General features: G+C 35.6%; 1 protein-coding gene across 1 annotated transcript; it reads right to left on the reverse strand.

The window, feature by feature from the left end:
* Positions 1-4,396: 4,396 nt before the first annotated feature.
* LOC139941956 (glutamate receptor 1-like) lies at positions 4,397-16,401 on the reverse strand. Its single transcript, XM_071938603.1, has 10 exons — positions 16,068-16,401; positions 14,248-14,412; positions 12,878-13,132; positions 11,535-11,722; positions 11,019-11,081; positions 9,897-10,220; positions 9,244-9,351; positions 8,272-8,403; positions 7,327-7,560; positions 4,397-6,670 (listed from the first exon to the last, which is right to left on the reverse strand). Exons 1-10 carry the CDS (start codon positions 16,153-16,155, stop codon positions 5,486-5,488), a joined length of 2,742 nt encoding a protein of 913 aa, XP_071794704.1. The 5' UTR covers positions 16,156-16,401; the 3' UTR covers positions 4,397-5,485.
* Between the last annotated feature and the right edge of the window lie 408 nt (positions 16,402-16,809).

The following is a 16,809-nucleotide window of genomic DNA, read 5'->3' on the forward strand; positions in this document are numbered from 1 at the left end:
ACTGGAGTACTCCATGTCCATTGTTGTTAATCAGTGTCCATGACGTGTACAAGTGTCGAGTAGTCCGGTGGCACATTCCAAGGTTGATTTGCATTTTGGATTCGGCGAGGAGAGACTTTGGGGAAGTATTGCTTTTTCCAGTGAATCAAAAGATACAACTTAAAATATCATCGATGGACTCGGCTGAGCATCTGGATTCTATAATACCAGGTTTCATGGTGACATCAAGCTTATTCAGACTAGAGCTGTCTGTGAAATGGCTTCGACTGAATAAAACAGTAGATTAATACAACTTGGATTGGCTGTCTACGTCCGCAGACAGTTTGCAGAAATAATGACTCAAGAACCACTGGTCTGATGGGATCTATGTAACACTCGATCAATCAGATATGTAAGTTTAATCATGATTCAGTTTCAGACTGTGTTGCAGGGATGTATAAATACAGTCAAGATGTTTAATAATATTGGAACAAAAATTCGTTGATGGTCGAATACAGGAATGGGGCCAAAACAATTCTGCATGAGTGGAGCTGTAAAGACCCCTGCAATGAATGTTTGGTGTACAGTGCTTCTAAAAAAATACTTTGATAAACAACAGGTTTCCCTGCATACGTGAAGAGACTTTATGTTTTTAATGTTTTTCATTATTTTTTCTCACAAGCGATTTTGTCCCCAAAAAACTTTTGAAAGAAATATGCCTCGCTCAGATTTTATCAAATTGTAGACAAATTTCAACAAAAATGTTAAGCTTAGACCTTGTATTCTTCAACTTTTAGCAAAATTTCAACCAACTTTGTGAGGCTTACTCCTTGTGCTTTTATCAGATTTGAGCCCATTTTCGACAAAAATACAAGACTTACCCCTTGTGCTTTGATCAGATTTTAGCCCATTTCAAGACAAAAATACAAGACTTACCCCTTGTGCTTTGATCAGATTTTAGCCCATTTCAAGACAAAAATACAAGACTAACCCCTTGTGCTTTGATCAGATTTTAGCCCATTTCAAGACAAAAATACAAGACTTACCCCTTGTGCTTTTATCAGATTTCAGCCCATTTTCAACAGAAAAATGCAAGGCTTACCCCTTGTGATTTTATCAGATTTCAGCCCATTTCAAGACAAAAATACAAGACTTACCCCTTGAGATTTTATTAAATTTTAGCCCATTTCAAGACAAAAATACAAGACTTACCCCTTGTGCTTTTATCAAATATCAGCCCATTTCAAGACAAAAAATATGCAAACCTACCCGTTGTGATTTCATCAGATTTCAGCCCAATTTCAACAGAAAAATGCAAGGCTTACCCCTTGTGATTTTATCAGATTTCAGCCCATTTCAAGACAAAAATACAAGACTTACCCCTTGTGCTTTTATCAAATATCAGCCCATTTCAAGACAAAAAATATGCAAACCTACCCGTTGTGATTTCATCAGATTTCAGCCCAATTTCAACAGAAAAATGCAAGGCATACCACTTGTGATTTTATCAGATTTCAGCCCAATTTCGACAAATATGCAAGGCAGTAACCCTTGCGATTATCAGATTTTAGCCCAATTCCAGACAAAAATGCAAAACTTACCCCTTGTGATTTTATCAGATTAACAAAAATGCCAGGGCTATCCCTTGCGATTTTATCAGATTTTAGCCAAATTCTAGACAAAAATGCAAAACTTACCCCTTTCGATTTTATCAGATTTTATCATTTTTTTAACAAAAGTGCAAGGCTTACCACTTGTGATTTTATCAGATTTAAGCCCAGATTCAACAAAAATGCAAGACTTACCCCTTGTAATTTTATCAGATTTTAGCCCATTTTCAACAACAATGCAAGCTTTACCCCTTGTAATTTTATCAGATTTTAGCCCATTTTCAACAACAATGCAAGCTTTACCCCTTGTAATTTTATCAGATTTTAGCCCATTTTCAATAGAAAATGCAACACTTGCCGGTGTGATGTTATCAGATTTTAGCCCATTTTCAACAAAAATGCAAGACTTACCCCTTGTAATTTTATCAGATTTTAGCCCATTTTCAACAAAAAATGCAAGCTTTACCCCTTGGGATTTTATAAGATTTTAGCCCATTTTCATCAAAAATGCAAGATTTACCCCTTGAGATTTATCAGATTTTAGCTTATTTTCATCAAAAATGCAAGACTAACCCCTTGTGATTTTATCAGATTTTAGCCCATTTTCTATAAAAAATGCACGACTTTCCCCTTGCGATTTTTCAGATTTTAGCCCATTTTTCAACAAAATGCAAGACTTTAATAGCCCTTAAGATTTTAACAGATTTTAACCCATTTTCAACAAAAATGCAAGACTTATCCCTTGTGAATTTTTATCAAATTTTAGTCCATTTTCATCAATACAAGACATTACCCCTTGTGATTTTATCGGATTTTAGCCCATTTTCAACAAAAATGCAAGACTCCCCCTTGAGATTTATCAGATTTTAGCCCATTTTCAATAAAAAATGCAAGACTAACCCCCTTAGATTTTATAATATTTTAGCCCATTTGCAACAAAAATGCAAGATTTTACCCCTTGTGATTTTTCAGATTTTAGCAAATTTTTCAACTAAATGCAAGACTTTAATACCCCTTGTGATTTTATCAGATTTTTAGCCCATTTTTAACAAAAATGCAAGACGAACCCCTTGTGATTTTATCAGATTTTAGCCCAATTTCTATTAAAAAATGCAAGACTAACCCCTTGAGATTTATCAGATTTTAGCCCATTTTCAATAAAAAATGCAAGACTTACCCCATTAAGATTTTATCAGATTTTAACCCATTTTCAACAAAATGCAAGACCCCTTGTGAATTTTTATCAAATTTTAGTCCATTTTCATCAATACAAGACATTACCCCTTTTTAGCCCAGATTAAACAAAATGCAAGACTTACCCCTTGAGATTTTATCAAATTTTAGCCCATTTTTATCAAAAATGCAAGACTTACCTCCTTGAGATTTTATCAGATTTTAAGCCCATTTTTAACAAAAATGCAAGACTAACCCCTTGTGATTTTAGCCCAGATTAAACAAAATGCAAGACTTACCCCTTGAGATTTTATCAAATTTCAGCCCATTTTTATCAAAAATGCAAGACTTACCCCCTTGAGATTTATCAGATTTTAGCCCATTTTTATCAAAAATGCAACTATTACCCCTTGAGATTTTAGTAAATTTTTATCAAAAATTCAAGACTTACCCCTTGTGATTTTATCAAATTTCAGCCCATTTTTTCCAAAATGCAAGAATTTACCCCTTGTGATTTTATCACTTTAGCCAATTTTTATCAAAAATGCAAGACTTACCCCTTGTGATTTTATCAAATTTCAGCAAATTTTTACCAAAATTGCAAGACCCCTTGTGATTTTATCAAATTTTAGCCCATTTTTATCAAAAATGCAAGACTTACCCCTTGTGATTTTATCAAATTTTAACCCATTTTTATCAAAAATGCAAGACTTACCCCTTGAGATTTTATCAGATTTTAGCCCATTTTTATCAAAAATGCAAGACTTACCTTTTGATTTTATCAAATTTTAACCCATTTTTATCAAAAATGCAAGACTTACCCCTTGTGATTTTATCAAATTTTAGCAAATTTTTCAACAAAAAGGCAAGACCTACCCCTTGTGATTTTATCAGATTTTAGCCCATTTTTATCAAAAATGCAATACTTACCCCTTGTGATTTTATCAGATTTTAGCCAATTTTTATCAAAAATCCAAGACTTACCCCTTGTGATTTTATCAGGTTTTAGCCCATTTTTATCACAAATGCAAGACTTAGGCCTACCCCTTGAGATTTTATCAGATTTTAGCCTATTTCTATCAAAAATCCAAGACTTACTCCTTGTGATTTTATCAAATTTTACCCCATTTATCAAAAATGCAAACTTACCCCTTGAGATTTTATCAATCTTTAGCCCATTTTTTATCAAAAACGCTAGACCTACCCCTTGTAGTTTTGTCAAATTTTAGCCCATTTTTATCAAAATTGCAAGACTTACCCCTTGTGATTTTATCAAATTTTAGTCCATTTTTATCAAAAATGCAAGACTTACCCTTGTGATTTTATCAGATTTTAGCCCATTTTTATCACAAATGCAAGACTTAGGCCTACCCTTTGTGACTTTATCAGATTTTAGCCAAATTTCGACATATATTCAAGGCTTACTACCCCTTGTGATTTTATCAAAATTTAACCCCTTGTGATTTTGTCAGATTTAAGCACATTTTTGACAAAACTACACGCTAACATTGGGCGAAAGTCTGATAACAATTTTGTTATATTCAGAACAAATTGGGTAAGAAATTAAGAGTCGAAATAGTTCTAGTCTAATCAAATAAAGTAAAACAAAACTTGTTCTAAGATTAGAATATTTTATTTATGAAATGTTACTGACAAAAACAACATCTTTGAACAAACCAGAAATTTATACACACTTCATAAAAAATGCTTATCTACAAATGGAGCTAAATCGCTGGTACTTGTGTAAGTAACAAGAATGGTTAATTAGTAGAACTTAAAACTTTCTTAATTATTGACTTAGATGAAATAAACTATCACTACAGTTCCTCCTCGACAGACCAACAAATACACAAACATTCAATTAATCATATGCATGAAACTAAAGGTTAAATTGAGAAGATCAAGACAAAAAGATACATAAAAAGTAAAACAAATAATAATAAGAATAACAATAATGAAAAACAGAAAAGAACAATAAAATTATTTAAGGCAAGTCTCAATAGAAACTTCACCTTTAAAACTTTTGGCATATCTAATCTGACCAGTTATGATTGAAGTATATTAAAATGGAATGCAGAAAACTAGTCTTTCCAGTACAAAACAGCGCAAACTGAAGTTAAAACATCCCTATCCCGTATGCAAACATCTACTTGCAAGAAACAATTACATCAACTTCTTAAAAGGCGTAAGAATATTTACACTGACAACAAACATTTTTTTTGTACAAAGTGTTTTTGATCTATAAACAAAATACAAAATATTCAAACAGTCGCACCAAATGTAAATAGGCGTATTTCTGTTCAAATTCATTTTGATAATAACATTTTTCAACCAGGAAAAACACACTGTCTTTATAAGACATGCGATTACAAGATCTAAAATAACAGGCCAATCTGTAGCTTTAGAATGTTTTGAAATATGAAATCAAAACCAGGAAAACGAATCATTGAATATATATTTCCCTCCACAGTACAAAAACTTTTACTTTACAATCTCAACAAAAATATTATTGTTTTCAACTTGATTCTCAGACATCACCCAGAAACCTAATGGTACATGTGAACTATCCTAGAATAAACCTAGAGATAATCAAATGAAAGAGCTTTATTATTTTGCCACTAGACAAAGCCACATGTATTTGTCAGGAACTTAGAACCAAAATACTGTCCTTTTGTGAAAAAGAAATTGTCCCAAACCTTAGAAAAAAATTCTCAGTTTTTATTTTAGATCCACATCTTTTCATCTCCCCCTCCACCACCGGCACCCCCACCGATTGGTTGTCCACCACCTATGGGTTGCCCACCACCCATGCGTTGACCACCTCCCATTCCATTACGGCTGCTGCTCTTTTTATTTCCTCCCCCGCAACTAAAGAAAGACTCTATGACGAAGGTAACCACGGCGATAACAATACCCATCAGGAGGATGTAGTAGACACCCTGGAGGTCCACAGCGGTCAAGGAGAACACGCCTTGTTTCTCCCAGGTGGTCAAATTACGACATTCTAGGGGATACCTATCCAGATTCCACCATTCACGTTCCAGATCTTCCAAGACTCCTGTATCTCTGAGAGACTCAATAGCACTTGACAGCTGATCTTTAAGAGGAGAATCCTTCTGAACAGCTAGAGCATATGTAGTACGGGCAATGAAGGTACCGGCCACTAGAAGATCACACGGCTTCTTGCTGGCTTTAAAGTTCATTTCAGCAGCCTCACCAATGAATGCGTAGTAACCATTAGAATCACGTACTTTCTCTATCCCTTCCTTGATGTTCGCCACCCAGGGTGAAGGAATGCGGGTATTCATGTGCTGCCAAAGACGCTGGTACTCTGGTACACTAGACTTCTTGAAGAAGTAATAGGTGGATCCCTTCTCGATGGAGCCAAAAGCCACCTCTGTCTGGTCGAGGAGACCCTCAGCAGTGGTAGCGTAGACGAGCCTCTTATTACTGGTCACAAAGTGAGTCAGGTTAAGAAGATAGAGGAAGACCATGATGATGACAAATACCCACCAGAAAGCTGCTAGAGTACGACCAGCATTCGACCGAGGAGAAGCGTCAAAACTCTGCAGAAACATAGAGGTAGTCGCAAACCACATTGAATTCTTCATGCTGAAGTTGTCTGCATTCTCCTCGAAGGTTTCCTGTCGCTCGGCAGCAGCACGCCACTCATAGGGGTCAAAGTAGTTGAAGAAGTACAGCATGGCACTAATGATGAAGAAAGCCACTAGATTGACGATCCATACCTCAATACCTAAGGGGTACATGATACGGAAGGGGTTGTGCTGAACACTCTCTGGGTGTTTCATCATCACGGTGATACCACTACTCATGAAGGGGTAGGTAAAATCAACAGCTTGAGCTCGATCTGGAGTCACAGTCAGCGGACCAGCTGCTACATCAGCTTTCTGTTTATCAACAAAGCACAAAAGAATATTGTTTTAGTCCCCCAAACCAAAAATGGTTTAAAGACTCCCACATTTTCCCAAATAAACTTTTACTTGTGAGTTGACACACTGTTCAGATGTGTACTGTATGTAGATAAAATTAGCACCAAAGGCTGGCGTAGTGCATCTATCATTCAAAACCATGTGCAGGCCTTGAATTTCATTTTTGAAGGGGCACACAGCAGTTTTCCTTTATTAATGGGCACCTCTTTTGGGAAAATCTAAATTTGTATTGGCACAACAGCAAAAGCACAGGGCACCAAGGCAACTGCTGTGGGTGCTGTGGGCTATTCCAAGGCATGAATTTTTTTTCTTGAGTTGATACGTCTTTTCGCATTGAAGGCCAAAGACATAGCAGATTACTTTCTGAGGTAATTTTGGTAACTTGTTTTTATATTAACTGTTGATGATTTGTAATTATTATGGATCTGCTTTCTGACGGTAAGCGGGCCTGGAATTATAAGTAAGCCATGGCCCCTGTTGCCCATGGTCTTGGCCTTGGTGCCACTATAAAAGCTTCCAAAAGATTAATTAATAGCTTTCAAAACAAAAGTGACCTTTGCAAATTGAAAATGCTCTCTTAAAAATGAAATTGCAGGGTGTTAAATCAATCATACCTTTCTAATGACATCACCAACCATTCCATCCCAGATGTGGCTGTATGGATGTTGGCTTCCAAACTTATTGTCTGAAACAAGCTCTATCTGGTAGTCAAAATCAATGCCCTTGACATGAGTCTTAATTCTCTCCAAAAGATCGATGATGTAACCTTCATAGCGATTGTTTCCTACCCAGCTTCCAGTTTCACTGAAGGTGCTATTGGCAATCCTAGCCTTCAAGAATGGTTCAGCCTGTGAGCAGAGAAGAATTTTTAATTAACCGTTATAATACTTCTTGACATGAATGTTTTACAGCACTTCATAGACAATTTAAAAATCTAGAAATCTATCAAAGGCAGAAGGTCCATTTGCTTTTGAAAGAGTGGCTCCAAGGTAAAATTTAGTTTTGTTTTGCGACCACTTTGCAATGGGTAGTCTCCTTACAAAAGTGGGAGAAAATCAAAATTCTGCACCATTGGAAGTCAACAATAATTACAAAATCAGTGCATCACAATCTGAGTTTGACCTTAGAGCAGTCTTTTAAATGTAAATGCGCTAAAATTAGAAGTACAGTCAATTCTTATTCTAAAGAGCTTTGTCCTTAACAGGTTCTGCTTATAAAGAGTACATTCTCAAGACCTGAATCTCATATCTGCTTTGTATTTCTTTGTTTTGCTCTCCTCTCCAGGTCGTGACACTTGAAAATAAAAATCAATCAAATTCTCCATAAAACAAAATGTTTTGGGATTTTTCTTTTGCCTGCAAAATTTAGGCTGAAGTGTATCAGAAAACTCTCTGATTGTGAAACAAAATCTGACGCGCATCCAACCTGAACAGATAGCCGGATATGGTTATCGTATCTGTATACTAGCGCTACCTATTTGTTAAAATGCATTATAACAAGAACTAGGTACAAGTATCCTGATACCTTAGATCATCATCAATGTTTAGAGTAAAACTAACCTCAATGGTGACGATTTTGACAGTCCTCTCTGCAGCATAGTTGTGATAAGTGACATTAAGATGACCGTCACTCTCCCACTTCCTCTTCCATTTCTTCTCCCAGTATGCAGGATTCTGAGTCCACTCACCTCTCTGAAACAAAAGCAGTACATTTTTTAACATTTACAAACTAATTTCAAGGTTGACGGTATGAAAGTCCTGTGTTCATTAACTGTGTTCACTAAGATAGACAAAACACTTCAGCAAAACCAGAAGTGAAAAAGTATTCAAAACCATAAACGTTAGACAGAATTTCAGACACGATTGCTGTCGACCAAATGTCAATTCAAGGAAACTTTCATTATCACTCTTCAAATTAATGACAACAGAAGCTTATAGAAGCGTTGACGGTATAAAGCATTTTGTGAAACATTACACTTTAAAGTAATGTGGTTATGTAAAAATCAGTTTGGACGCCCAAAACTTGGAATCAGAGAAGCATTACTACAGCCAACACTCAACAAAATTATTGATACACCTGTAGGACATCACTTCAATCTTACTAATCACACAATTTCTGACTTGGTTTTACATGGCATTGAGGCACTAGGCAACCACAGAGAGACTGTTAGTGGGGCGAAACTGTGGATAAGGCGCCTTCAGACCACTCAACCCCATGGTCTGCACATCCAAGGAAATGGTAAAACACTTTTTGTACAAATTATTTACTTTTGTCTCCAACCTCTCACCTTTAATTTTGTTATCTGGTGTAACCACCAAGTTCCCTCTACCCCCACTCCTTCTGCCCCTGTCTGCCCCTTCCCTTTTCCGTACACATATACCATGGAGGTAGAACTGCCCCCCCTCGCTCTCCACTAGGCACTAACTATATTTTTGCGTCAACATCAGAAGCATGGACAGCTTAGTTTTTGTGATGCAACAAAAACTGAATTTCTAGTTTCATACTTGTTATAATTTTTTTATAGAACTTACCATTTGATCCAAAGTCTTGAACTGGCCACTGTAAATTGAAATGGTATAGTTGACACGATTACCAAGGTCATCAAACTCAACATTACCAGATATGCCTTCGAACGCAACCTAGAAAAGAAAGAAAAAAGTAGAAGTTTAACATTAATTTATTTAGATGGTAAGCCTTTAAATAAAAATAACAGTGCAAGAGTCATGAGGTTGGCTGCTGTTTAGGATGAACAAAAGGTACATGTAAAGTTCATTAATATTAATTTCTCCCAGTTCCCTTACCCAGCCTCTTAATCACTTCATGTTGGCTATGGGTCCAGACACGGACAAACAAACAGCAAACGTTTTTTTAAACCTTTGGATTTTTCTCACTTTTTGACAACACGCAGACGGCTGATATTTGTATCCAGCCAGACTTTACACTGCATATCATGCACAGGCAGACCCATTGTGACCTCCTAGTTTGACCCATACAAAGAGCGACAACATTGACCTGATAAACAATATGGCATACAAGAATGGACAGGTTGCCATCATTTTTCACAATAATATTCAGCTCAGTGGGAGATATGTCCAAGGGGGGAGGGGGCTTGGGTCTGTACACTTTTTAAGACTCAAACAAATAAATCTTTCATAAATGTAGTAAAAATCCAATTGATAGTTACCTGTCTTAGATACGTTGTGAGTGTGTTCTGAGTTGGCACAGCAGATGCTGTAGGACAGGGGGGCATCTGTGTATCCCCAGGAAGAACTGCCGTTCCTGAAGAACCTTGAGATTCTTCCCATTCTCGATACATCCTTAGAGCATGTCCAACAGAGATGACTGCATCAAACGCAAGACGGTCTCTCATTGGCCACTCATTGGTTGACGTCGTGATTGATGTAGGAAGTGCAAACTGAATCTCTCGAGTGTAATTCATACCGAATCGAGTGATGTATGCATTGGTTCTCTCAAGATCGGTTTTAAAGGTTCTATCCAGTGACATGTCCTGTTAGGAGATTGACAATTGGAAAGTAAAGAACAATCATCAAAATGGAGTCAGAAACATTATCTTAGACTTAATACTGACCTTGGGGATCAAGTTAGGACCACCTAAATTTACACCAAAATTGCTAACATTTATGCTAACAGGTCAATAGTACTTTAATAACTGAAAAAACAAATGAGTTGTACAAATGGCCATCATTTACAAAACTGCTGTGCTTATTTGCAAAGTAAAATTCAGTCTGGTGCTTGACCTTATTACATGATATTTTGTCAAAGTTGACATTAATTTCTCATATTTCATAATAATATACCGCACAACTATTCTGAGTTGGCACAGCAGATGGTGTTTAACAGAGGTGGGGGGGGGGGGCATCTGTTTGTTTCCAGGAACAACCTTTAGATTCCCTCCATTCTTCCTACAAGTTTATGGCCTTCCCAGTCCTGGACCTTCCCAGTCCTGGACCTTTCCCCCTGGACCTTTCCCCCTGGACCTTTCCCTAAACCTTGGCTTGGCTTCCAGCTTCATCTTGAACTCTGTCATTAATTTTGTAGTTTTTTTTTTAATTTTCCAGAATTCAATCGAAAGAGGGGGGATGTGAGAATAACAATCAATTCTCTCCAAGTTGTGCCACTAGAGGAGAATTCAGTTTTGTTGCAACAACTTTGAAATGGACACTCTTTAGAAATCCAAATCCAAATCGTGTTTATGTACCTTTTATAGTATATTTGATTGTTTAAAATCTTTTTATCTTCTCCATTTTGAGAGGTTTTGAGGAAATAAATAAATTTGGATACTTACAATGTTTCCCAAAACCCAATGGTAGTTAGCAGTCAGAATATCTGCACTTGGAGTTTGCTGGGCCTGAAATTAATCAATCACATAAATACATAAAGTACAAGAAAACTATGTGGTCACCCCCCTTCCAAGTTTCGAATAAAATATCACAATTAATCTGTAGTAAGAGTTTCAAATCCAATTTTGTTAAGGGTAGGCCTATATAATATAAAGTCAATGTTTTTAAAACACCACATTGATATGATGGATGGTTGATCTTTCCGTGGTCATTTCACTATTTCTATAAAGAATTGCCTATTATTTTAGTTTCCGGTGTCCTAGGGAAATCTGTACCCAGAGATTCTACCCAACATGGGAAATTAACATGAGCTTGAGGAAGATGATTCAATAGAGGGCGCTGTCAGAACAAGTCTACACACAGTTCGCCATATTTGGATGACAGAATCTCCTGCCACACTGGCATCACATCAAAAACTTATTAAACAATAATTTCCACAATTTACAGGAAGACGTTCTTACCCAAACCAAAAAAGCTTTAGCGGTGGTCTCTGCAGAACAGAATACGAATAGGTTCTTGGTTGATTCAGCTTTAATTCTAACTGAGACATCTAAGAAGCTTTGGTGATTGCTGCTGGCTAGTTCAATGGCCGTGATATTCCACTCTCGCTCTTTCTGAATGCTCAACACTTCCTGAAGAAATTCAAGAGCTGGGTTCCAAAAACACAAACAAAATACATGGAAGTTAAGGACCTATTCTTGAACTGTGTAAAAAAAATTGAAAAAGCTCCTAAGAAGGCTTCTTAGGTGCTCTTCAGAAAGATTTGCAAAAAGCTCTGTTACGTAATCACTCATGTTGCGTCATGTGTGGGAGCTCAATTTTTGCAGCATGGAGGTATAACAAAGCAACATCCTACACATGACGCTCAATTGTCATCAACAGCTGAAGTGTTTCTAGTGTTTCAAAATTGGTGTCAAAAAAAAGTGTAAAAGTGTAACTTATTTTCTTTTGGTTGACTGCCATTTGGTCAAACAATAGGTTTTATTATCTCCTTGGCAACAAAACTCTTAACAATAACAATAACAATAACAATAACAATAACAATAACAATAACAATAACAATAACAATAATAATAATAATAATAATAATAATAATAATAATAATAATAATAATAATAATAATAATAATAATAATAATAATAATAATAATAATAATAATAATAATAATAATAATAATAATAATAATAATAATAATAATAATAATAATAATAATAATAATAATAATAATAATAATAATAATAATAATAATAATAATAATAATAATAATAATAATAATAATAATAATAATAATAATAATAATAATAATAATAATAATAATAATAATAATAATAATAATAATAATAATAATAATAATAATAATAATAATAATAATAATATATTATTTATAGTGCGCTGGTATCCATCCAAAGATGATCATGGCGCAGAGACACAATAAACGGGAAAATGTTATGAAGTCCTCATTAGATGAGTCTTGAGGGAAGTTTTGAACAAAGCTCTTGATGGAGAAAGTTTAACATGATCCAGCAAGTTGGTCCATAATGAAGGAGCAGCAGAAGTAAATGATCTTTCACCCCATGATGTTTTGGCCAGGGGTTTCCTTAAAAGATGTTTGCTATAAGATCACCTAGACTGGCGGTTGGAAATATGGGGCTGGAGTCCTTCTGAGACATACATGTATGGTGGTAAAGTGCCTTTAAAGTGACTTATGTTCATATCTTCAGAAAAGCTGGTTATTTCATCTCTAAGCTGTCAAATACAAGTGCACTAAATTATCAAAACCTAAAATACATTTAAAAAAACTTACCATTTCCACCGTCATGAATGATGATGAAGTTCCTCCACTGGAAGTAAGTGAGGATGTCAACAAAGAAGGAGTTAGTGTCTTCAGGAGAAGGGTGCATCTTGAAAGCCAAGGAGCCAGAATCATAAGACCCATGATCTACAGAGAATACCGGGTTGGAGGCGTGGCTTGCTATACCAGCAATATCTTCACAGTCTGGGCATTTATCCGCAGATAGGATCATTGCAGAAGGAATCTCACCAGAGATTAAACTACAAACTACAAACAAAGTATAAAAGAGGAAAGAAAAAGAATTAAGTATACGGTCAGGATTGTATTCTGTGGCAAAAATGCATTGATTTGCAAAAAACATTTTTCAGGTAAAATTTTAAGCTATATTAAGCCCTAAATCATTCTATTTCCTTGTTACAACTGATAATGTACTATAGCCAGCAGATTGGGTGATACTTAATAATTAAGTATGTAATTAAAATTGTACGAATCCTCTTTGCCAAAGTGAAGGATTCGAAAAGGACAGAGGTATTATAGGAAGCAAAACGATGGAGGATTCAGAAGGATCTGAGTTCAGAGATTGGCACTCTCTCCTTCTGAAGGACGTAAGAAGTGTCACAAAGTTTAATAAATGGTCACTGAAAAAGAAAATACATCTTTCACTGGGATAACAATTATTATGTGTAACATAAAGTTGTAAGAACTTCCCAACAATGTATAATAGTAGGCCTACCTACTCCCATTACAGTACTTAGAACTAATTTGTGGGGGGGGGGAGCCGCTAAAAGTTATGAAAGATTTTGAAAGATTTTTAAATTATAGCAGAAATTGAATATATAAAACAAAATCCATGCAGTTGTGTGGAAAAATAATTATGTACATCACAATTTCTCTATTAAAGTGTTAAGAGAGTAAATAAATACAAGGACTAGTTAAATGTTTCAACAATAGCAAAGTCTTATCTTTCTCTTACGTTTTGCAATTATACCAATCATAGGTGCTATTGGTTGGTTAACACTTTGCAACAGTGAGTTGCATTTGATGACAAATAAAATTTGCTGATTTTTTTATTCCCGTCCTGGAGCTCTACCAACTTAGCTAATTAGCCCCAATGTTGGAAAACTCCCTATTTTGCCAGTTAGGTTTAATCCAAAGGTCACAGGTTCAATTCCTGCTCTAGTCATTGTTCATTCTTTTTCTTTTTTCAAAATAATTTAAAATTCACAGTTAGTTTCCTTAGTGGTTTATTACTTAATATTTATACTTCTGCTTGCTTTTCAAATTCAATGTTTTCAACAAAGCAAGGCTCTATAATATAAAATAAAATGCATTTAACTGAAAAGAGATGTTTCACTTTTAAAAGCATGAAAATAAGAACTTACTCTCTTCCAATGCCGAGTAGACAGAGTTTGAAGGTTTAAACTGCTCAGCACCAGTGAATGAGATGGTGTGTACTTCAGAGAGAAATGAGGTATTTCTCTGAATGTAACGCACTCCATCATCTATAACAACCTTGAGATCTTCAGAAGCAGCTCCAAATAGTGCGGCTGTAAACAAACAAAACAAATAAATCATTTATAAATAGAGATAAATGGACAGACCACCTGTTTTACCTTTGACAGACCTCCAAAATAAAAATAAAATAAAAAATAAAATACTCTTATTAATATGAGTGTGGCTTATTTGAATTCTCCATATACTTTTTAAAAGCAGAATTAAACAATTCATTCAGGAGTTCAGTTCACTCACTTGGGTGGACAGAGTTGCTCCATGTGAATATTGAAACATTATAACTACTTCAAATTCTATGATGATAACTAACAGGGCTAAATAACTATTCTAAAGAAAACAGATAATGAGCATCATTACAATCATTACAGGTTTCATCAAGTCCAATTAAAAACAAATATTCCATTGATATTCAAATTTACAATTGTGCTTTGGGGGGTTTCAAGTTCATAATTAAATGTTAGTCCAAACTATGGATGCACAATGGGCATGTCATTTCTGTGAGTTTGTGATCACATCTTTCATTTGACATGGAATAATCTTGCAGTGCATGGTTCCAGGGAGACTTGGTCGAGCAACACAAGTTGAAAAGGATGGGAAGATCGAATCAATCTTAAACTACAGCTTTTTTATGTAACATATATATTTATAAACTTTTGTGGCTTGTAGTGTTTTTTGTTCTGTTTTCTGGCAAAAAATCATCTTATGTAATTTTTGTAAATTTGATGTACATAAAAGTCCTAAATTAATTTCCCATCGTGGATAATAAAGTGATTTGAAATTGAAATTGATAATACGTGGTTGCTGAATTATTGTTTAACAACTGCAGACTAGTTTTGGGACAACTAAACAAATCAAGAATACAACAATAACAGATGACAGGGATAACTTTCCGTATGGCGCCACCACTTTTTCACTCATTTTTACAAAAAGGGATATCTCATTGAGGTAAATTAGATACTATATTATATCATATCGAATGAAAAAGTGGTGGCGCCATACGGAAACTTTTCCAAAATATATAACACAAACAATAAATGAGCACTAATCTGCTTTTGTTTTATGCACAGAGACAACAAAGGTTCTGTAAAAGTCACAGTCAAAGTGGAACGGAACTTCTAAACCCTCTCAAAAAGAAAAAGGATTCAGCAAAAATATGGAAAGAAAATGGCGGCCCGTCAGTTATAAAATTAGTCCGGACGAGTAGAGCATTAAAGAAAGTAATTTACATATCGATACGTCATTTTGTATGGGAACCCATTCGTGTGTGACTGTCTATGGCACAGGATCCAGCGCACACAACCAAATGCGACTATAGCTCAGCTATATAGTTAGGCCTAAAAAATATTTGAAAAAATGTCGGACGGCAAAAAAGTGATTGCGTCTTCATTATACAACATGATTTACTTTTATTGAAATGTATATGTATATGTATATGTATGTATATATTGGGATGGGGCTTTTAGATCGCGAAGAGCCAATATAAAGTTGTGTTTATTTAAAGAATGTTTCAGTAGTCACTTTCAATCGGTACGACCTCAGTCTCAGAGTCCCCTGAATCAAGTTCAGCTTGATAACGAAATTACGAGATTCCAGAATTAAAAAGCAATGGCCGTGCCCAACACTCCGTAAATTCACTTTCTTTGGTTTGTAAAACTAGTTATCCTTGAAAGATAAAATGCTCAGTACTTACCGATGCTAACATCACCAGCCTCTCCATTATGAACGTAAAGCTGCATAAGCATTACTGACCACAGAACCTTGACGGTAGTCGACAACATGTTGATAACTTCACTTGATAAACGTCTTCTCTTTCGATACAAGACGATAACCCCTCTTACAGGGTGTTTACAAAATACTCCTGAAAATCGGCACCAATTGGTGACTTCACCCACTCCTCAAAAATATGTGAAACCTGGCTTCTTCAGGAGCCTGAAACGCAACCAGAATTTTTCTCTTTTTTGCTCCTATCTCTGCGTCAGATGATGGGAGGTTGGTGAAAACGAACGGCAATCAATAGCGCCAAAGATCCCTTTCACATTCAGGTGGTGCGTGCCAATGGCATGTGTAATATTCATGAGGAGGCGTGGCAGACTGAACCATTATTCCACATAGGGGTGATGACGGGTCAGTCTGTTTGCATAATGATGTCACTGCTGAATGCTAAACTACATCACTTGTCATCCGTGAAAACAGTGTATAATGGCATTTGAACAAAAAATACAGCGTATGGTCTAAAAGTGAACAACACTTTTTCAGTCGACACCATTCTTCAAGTTTGACTCACTAAAAACCACTTGTACGATAAACAAATATGTTTGTTTTTAGTCGTTGATGAGTCGGCACATCTGATCACGTGATCACACCACCCATGATTCGTGACGAAACAATCGTAACATCTAAATTACATTAAAACAATTTGGTTGTAAATGATA

The sequence above is a fragment of the Asterias amurensis genome, chromosome 9 (assembly GCF_032118995.1).
Source record: "Asterias amurensis chromosome 9, ASM3211899v1".
Lineage (NCBI taxonomy): Eukaryota > Metazoa > Echinodermata > Asteroidea > Forcipulatida > Asteriidae > Asterias > Asterias amurensis.

Coding starts and splice junctions, on each gene's coding strand:
- LOC139941956 (XM_071938603.1), bottom strand. CDS start 16,155: ATGTTGTCGACTACCGTCAAGGTTCTGTGGTCAGTAATGCTTATGCAG. Junction 14,413..16,067: donor GGCTGGTGATGTTAGCATCG/GTAAGTACTGAG, acceptor GTTTGTTTACAG/CCGCACTATTTGGAGCTGCT. Junction 10,221..11,018: donor ATTGGGTTTTGGGAAACATT/GTAAGTATCCAA, acceptor ATCTCCTAACAG/GACATGTCACTGGATAGAAC.